At 43.7% G+C, this 7111-nt stretch overlaps 1 protein-coding gene across 1 annotated transcript; it reads left to right on the plus strand.

Moving 5' to 3' along the window:
* The first annotated feature begins 311 nt into the window (after positions 1-311).
* Positions 312-3336, plus strand: LOC144102749 (uncharacterized). Its single transcript, XM_077635930.1, has 5 exons — positions 312-385; positions 955-1097; positions 2543-2626; positions 2696-2779; positions 3287-3336. Exons 1-5 carry the CDS (start codon positions 312-314, stop codon positions 3334-3336), a joined length of 435 nt encoding a protein of 144 aa, XP_077492056.1.
* The last annotated feature ends 3775 nt before the right edge of the window (positions 3337-7111 follow it).

Below are 7111 nucleotides of genomic sequence, written 5' to 3' on the forward strand. Positions count from 1 at the left end.
AACGTGAGAGGGTAGCTGATTGGCTGGCACGTGGACTGCGTTATGGGTTTATAATGTACTGGGTCGCTTCAGAACAATCATTTGGTAGTGAGCGCCCATCCTGTCTTCATTGTTACTTGTTGTTTGTTTTTCGTTTTTTTTGCGTTGCCTTGTTATGATTAAAGAGATATCAACTTGTATAGCGGAGGACTTTATACGGGTTTCGTCCTCCTGGTGTCTTCTAGTGTGAAATAGCACCCCACAGCAGACGTATGTTTCTGAATTTCGCTTCGAAAAAAAATCAGCCGACACATACACGATTCATCCAAGCAATGGGGCTAAAATTTCTGGCACTTCTTTCAGATGATCTGAAACCTCCCGATGTGCCTGTGGAGGCAAAGCCAGAGTAAGTGCCCCAGAACTTGGTGTAAGTTTTTTTTTTTTTTGCTGGCTGGCTGGCTAGCTGTCTGCACCACATCAGTTAAGAGGCATATAGATGGTCTCATAAACATAAATACCTTTCACAAATTTTGCCGGCAAAGGGCCTTGATTGCACTGTTATGTTACATTTTTACCATCAGCGTTGTTCGCTTTTTAGGCGAAACTTTTTTTTTTTTTGCTGTTCATGTCAGCAAAAAACGAGGGAGCCGAGCCTGCGTACTTCTGGGTAACAAACCAGGGGGTTTTTGCAGCAAAATGAAAGCCTACCTCAATTACTTTGTAAGGAAATCCCAGAGACAAAATTCTAAATAGAATTCACCGATTCATGGTTTTGCAACCAATTCCATTGTCCTAGCGCATGTTTTTGCTTATATCTAAGTAACGTATTTTACTTTCTCTGCTTCACAAGATGGGAAACTGAAGAAATAAATAAATTCTTCTAATCGTATACCGACGTTGGTGATTTGATGAAAGTGCAGGATGCCCTCGTGTAGAAACACTAATTTGTTCTAATATATTAGAGTTTATACGCAGGACCGCTCCACCGCCCGAAAAGAAAGGATTGTTCTCAAGATTGTGGAGCTCAAAGAAGGCGCCAGCGCCCGTCCAAGTGACTAAGCCTGCAGCTCCAGAAGGTATAGCGCCTATCCAAGAAACTAAACCTGAAGCTCCCGAAGGTAAGACCACCCCAAAGGTTTATTTATGGGCTATGGTTTTTGCTTCTGTAGCCTAAACACGCCCAGTTCCTCTAAGGATGAAGTTCCATCTATTTCATTTAACTCTGCGAGCCAGTATTCGTCTCAGCTTTAACTAAGCGGCAGATGAAAATTTCTCTTCAGGAGTGACGATCAACATGGGTAACACAATGAACATGGGAACTCTGCTGAGGCGCCGCAGCTCACAGCGGGCCGTGCGCAAAGCGCAGCATGGCATCATTTAGCGGGCCACTAACCCAATTTTCGGCGAAGAGTCGCCATGGTCAAACAAAATGCTGACAAATAGTCCAAACACTCCATGTAGGTGCTTGAGGTGGCATAAATGTTCCTCGTGTTTTGTTTCTTTCAAACGGCAGCACTAAAGCTGTAGGGAAGTTCTGGTCTTCCTGGGTTCATTGCATGTTCCATATATATTATTCTAGAAATGTTTTTACTTCAGAAAAGTGAGATTTACAAACACAATATTGTATGAGAGCTTCCTGAAGGAATGCCTATTCGTTCGTTATATATAATTCTTTTTAGATGATTTCACAGTAGCGATATTTAACTTCGCCTTCTTTGCTGAGACCGCGTATTAATTGGATGAACCCTTGAGTTAAAACCGTTACAACCCGCCAAGCACGCAATCATGTCGAACGCTAACATCTTAGAAGTTTGAAGTCTGAAGTTTATTTCTTGCAATACATGAGAAATGCATGCATACACTGATTGATCATACAGGAAGAGGTCCCAGAGCAATAATATGTAACGAGACCTTTTATAATAAAATGATAATAATGACAACTAATGACAATGAAGACATTGAAACAAGTTTTTCGTGAAGTACAGATCAGTGCAGATAGTGCCAGCGAGCCTACTACACAGCGTTCATTCTTTCCAAATTTTCTTCAGAATTTGGTTTCCATAATTTGGCATTTTGTATTTTCAGTTTTATTTCGCTATTCTTCCTTCGTATATTTAGGATGATTCATGACCTTTAAAGTTGTTTTGTATCATATATTTTCCTTTCTCACGCAATTGCTATCTATAAACAACATTTTATCAACCTCTTTGCACAATGCACATATTATGAAAAACTTAATTTAGCCACCCACCGCCTCAATAGCTTTCTTCAATAATGGGAGCACACGCAAAAAAAAAAAGACTGATTTGTAACATACCGGTGAAAATATCGTCCCTGCCCAACCCAGAGCGACTCCAAATACAAATAATTTTCATATCAAATCTTTATTCCCACTATGTGCACTACAGATGTAAGACGACGAAAAAAAAAGCTGCCAGTAGGCGGCTTGGCGAGTTTATTAGTCATTATCAGTCATTGTTTCTACTTTTTCTGTATTTTATTGCACGGGCCTGTAGTATTTTTGAGTAATTTACACCATATCAATGTATCACTTTTCTTACAGGTGGACGGAAAACACCGGAAGTCCCTGGACCGGAGCAACCGGGCTGGAAGGAAGCCGTTGATCCTCATTCGGCCGGAAAGAGAAGTGAGAGCATGCTCTGTAAAAGTGTATTCACTTGTATCCAGAGCTGTCAGTGCTGGCTTTGTTTTCTAGGTGGGAGGAATACCCCTGAAATACCTACCGTGGAGCACCCAACCTTGAACGTCACCGGCGAACCCTTTTCGGCTGGGAAGAAAAGTGAGAATACAGTTCTTATGCTGATCGCTAGGTTAAATTTTCCTCATATGACCCCAAAAATTCCTGGAAGGTAATACATTCTTGCGTGTAAGTCGAAGTCTTGGAGACCATAAATGTTAAAGACACAGAAATAAACTGAATCTAATTTTTGCTCACACTAAAAACCGAATACATGGACTTTTCAGGCAAAGTAGTTTGCTCAGAGAAAGAAATGCCTTTTCTCTGTCCATAAAATTAAAGTTAACAATGTTCACGCTCTAACAATGTTTACTCTCATGATATTTAAAACCAAAGAGAGGCCATTGTACACGCTTTCAAAGGACTATCGATGCAGCATAGCGTTATGAGTTTGGACCGAAAAAATTGGTTCGAGACGTCGCAGTTCTGCTGCGCAAAACGCATGGTGGTATCGATCGTTTTATTTTGTCACGCGGCCTTTACTATCTTTTAAAATCTCCCTGAAAAGTTAAAATGCCGTCATTAAAGCGCGGTACTTTTTCGGAACAGGCCCATTTCAGTTTGGCTTCACAGTCGCTCTAATACTCGGAGCACTCTAGTTGTAGCCACAAAAATCTGCTAAATATTTCTTTCTGTTTTAAGACAAATCACCCGTGTTAATTTTTTATTTAGTGAAAAAATTCAACACTCGGAACAACTCTATATGTTGAGCGGAATGTAGGTTGAAGGTCTTTAGTCTCGAACTAGGCCAGGTGTGATTATGTAACTTTATCACTTTTAGAGACAATTTTTCTAGTAGACACATAAAGGAAACATGAGACGAAAGTTGAAAAAAAACATAGACGAAACGATAGGCTTGAGGGTTGCACTAGCAGCTGAGATTGTTGCAGCTATGCCAAGGGCACTCGGAACTAAATGTGTTACTCTGGACGACGTCATTTGAAACGTTGAAACAACGACAATTTAGGATAAAATACAGAAATAAAACATCACCTAGCTCTATCGAAAACAATCTCGGAATTTGTGCTTGGTTGTGAAAAAAACAGAAATCCCACACCCTTTGTTATCTCGTTAAGTGTAACACCGTGGTACGGATCTTACAGGTGGGCAGGCTACACCCACGGCCCCTTCCGTGGAGAGGGCAGGCGAGAAGAACGTTGCCGACCTTCCTCCGGCGGACAAACCAAGTGAGAAGAACTTGAAAAGTAGATCTGTTTTTTACCTCAGTCCCCGGAAAAAAAACAGCGGCATTACTTCTGTCCTGCTGCTGCTGAATAGCCCAGCCGCGTGGCTGTCTTCATTTTAAGCACTTTACGAATTGTTCATGCAGAAAGCGGAAAACTGGATTACTATTGCGGAATCACTCTGCAGTGCGCGAATCATGGCGCACTAGAGTGACCTGGTAAGTTTAAAGGGACACAAAAGTATAGCATTGGCTTATACCATATAGCAAATATATCATTGTTTCATGTCATGAAACAAAGCTTCTATAAGCCAGAAAACTTCATAAACGTGGTATACACTGGTACCGCCACTGGAAGATTTATGCAGCGGCGACGAGTGACGTATTCGTGAACGAACGCTATTTCGCCGTCTCGACGGGCAATAGGCGTTGAAATACGAAAAGAGCAGCGTGGCGAGCATGGCCGATAATGCGAGAGGTCTCGTAATTAGAACACGGTAAGAAATATTACGCAGGAAAAGGCTAGTCGCGAACACAAGCGCTCAAGCTTTTGCGTCGCATTCTATGCACTCAGGCTTCGTGAAGCAGTTGTACACAGCATCTTCCGCACAGGGACCTCTCGACGCCAATCACGCTTCGAGTTCTAGCTACACGGCCGGCTAAGCCGTTTCGTTATAACTTCAGCCGTCGAATGTCGTACTTTGTGCCGCCTGGGGCGTTATCAAATTACAAAGTATTTGTTTCTTTATTTTCAGCACGAGCTCATGCAGACGCTCGCAGTCATGCGCGTCGTCAACGTCTGAAGCCCTATGCGAGCGCATGGTCTTCCATGTTTTCTGCACAGTGGACGGGCGAATTTGATTTCAGATGTGCTGAAAAACAGCCCATTTTAGATGTGCTAAAAGTCAGCTCATCAGTACCACATGCAGGCGCCATCGCCTCTCATTTGTCTCATAAAAGAAAAGTTTCCCAGGGCGGGTCAGCATGCAAGCAGTAAGTGAGGCGACGGCACGCGAGGCCGGATTTTACGCGAGAAAAGGGTTCAACTAGTAGGTACCTAATAATTCTAACACACTCGCAAACACCGTGCAGAAACTACATGAATGGCAAAATAGGGGGAACAGCGCTCCACGTCCTAAAGGAAGCCAAATTACCGCCGAAGGAAAAACAATTGCAACACATAATAATGTGGGTACCAGGACACACAGTCATCGCGGTGAATGCCGAGGCGGATAGGAGAGCTCGAGAGCTTACAAACCGAGGCTCCAACCAAACCAGCCTCGAGCAGCCTGACGCGGAGCCACTGCCCTTAGGATACTCAGAAATTCTAAATTACTATAAAGGGGTCAGGATTAGATATCCCCCACCTCACAAAAATCTCCACCAGCAGGAAGCGGTATATTGGAGACAGCTACAAGCGGGAACTTTCCCGAATCTAAACATACTAAGCAAGATCCTCCCAGGGCTATATTGCAGCAAATGCCCGTGGTGCGAGGACAAAGCCACAATAATTCATATAACGTATTGTGAAAAGAGGGCAAATGCGGCTGCAATAAACAGAATCCCGAATGCCGAGCAGTGGGAGAGGATGCTTTCCAGCGAGGATCCGGCGGTCCAGGCAGGACTGGTCCGGAAAGCCTACCTGGCGGCAAGACTCAGTGGGGCCCTGGACTAGGGGCTCCAACCCTGCCACAAGAGCCACAGACCACATCAAAAGATGTGAAGAGTGTCTCTACACTGAGACCCACACATATGTTTCTATGATTAAAGTTATTACTACTACTAACTGGTGCGTGTTCGTCAAGATTATGCGTGCATCACCTACCGGCTGCTACAGCCGGCAGGCGGCAGACTACAGCTCGGCAGAACGCATTCTGGCTAATTTCCGCTCACAAGGGTTGGCTGAGACGAGGCTTTCATTGTAGTTAGTCAAGAACACAGTGCGCTGTTTGACGATAAATGCACTACGGCACCTAATTCTTCCTTTCTTCTTTCACTCCCTCTCTTATCCCTTCCCTTACGGCGCGGTTCAGGTGTCCAACGATATATGAGACAGATACTGCGCCATTTCCTTTCCCCAAAAAGAAACCAATAAAAAAAATGCACGCACAATTATTTCGCTCAGATGTGGTGCTGTATGGAAGCGTTAGATAGCTACAGTTGCTTGTATATGCTTTTGAGGATCCCTGGAAGTTTACGTTACACTTTACGATAGCACACAATGAACCAAAGGCCATACGCTCGCGTTATCGTCGCCGATGTATACACGTATGACTTAAATTAATTGTTTGTTATGCAGCCTGCGGCTGCCCTCAGTAACTTGGCATAGTTTCGCACCCACGGAGCTTGCAACGGTACGCAGACGTACGCACGCTATGCAGCGGAGAGCCCCCTTCCAAATAGTCGAGGGAGGCAGTCGACCGGCACTTTCACATTGCCACCGGGACCGCTTATCTGTTGTCTATGGGGTTCTCGTTTTCCTGTTGCGTTTCCGGTCTTTGAAAGTGGCGCCTCTGATTGGTTAGGTTGCAAAGGAGTCATGTAAATGACGTCGCTGGAGTTCATTTTTCGCGGGAGCGTTGTATCGGGAACGGTTTCGCGACTTCTATTTGCGGATTTTTTTTTATTTTTTATTTCCACAATATTGCAGACCCCCATTTCAGTCCAGACAGGGAGGGAAGAAAAATACATTCACTGAATACAAGAGCACCTACATCGTAAAACACAGAACAATAAAATTGCCTAATGTAGTACATATATCTAAAATAGCTCACAGAGTGCCTTGTCAAAATCAACAGCCGATATCACTTGCAACGGCAGGGTGTTCCATTCGTCAATCGTTCGCGGAAAAAAAGAAAATTTGAAAGCATTATTATGAGCGAAGTATGGTGCTAAAGTGTGATCATGATGACGACGAGTTCTATGCATTTCTAAAACAGCACATAGGGTATTAGAGAAATGCCTAGTTTTCCATGAATTAGTTGGTGAAGGAAGGATAGGCGGGCTGTCTTGCGTCTGACGTGGAGTGGTTTATTATCGTTTGCTGCCATTAACGAAGATGGGGAATCAGTTCTAATGTACCTATTAAATGTAAAACGTACCGCACGTCTCTGAATTTTTTCTAATTCTCTTGTGTATTTTTTTGCATGGGGCTCCCAAACGATAGCGCATATTCGAGATGTGGCCTTATA

The sequence above is a fragment of the Amblyomma americanum genome, chromosome 8 (genome assembly GCF_052857255.1).
Source record: "Amblyomma americanum isolate KBUSLIRL-KWMA chromosome 8, ASM5285725v1, whole genome shotgun sequence".
NCBI classification, from domain to species: domain Eukaryota; kingdom Metazoa; phylum Arthropoda; class Arachnida; order Ixodida; family Ixodidae; genus Amblyomma; species Amblyomma americanum.

Excerpts from the sequence above, each read along its gene's own strand:
- LOC144102749 (XM_077635930.1), top strand. The coding sequence starts at position 312 with ATGGGGCTAAAATTTCTGGCACTTCTTTCAGATGATCTGAAACCTCCC. Across the intron at positions 2,627-2,695 it reads TCATTCGGCCGGAAAGAGAA|GTGGGAGGAATACCCCTGAA; the intron begins GTGAGAGCATGC and ends TTTGTTTTCTAG. Across the intron at positions 2,780-3,286 it reads CTTTTCGGCTGGGAAGAAAA|GCCCATTTCAGTTTGGCTTC; the intron begins GTGAGAATACAG and ends TTTTCGGAACAG.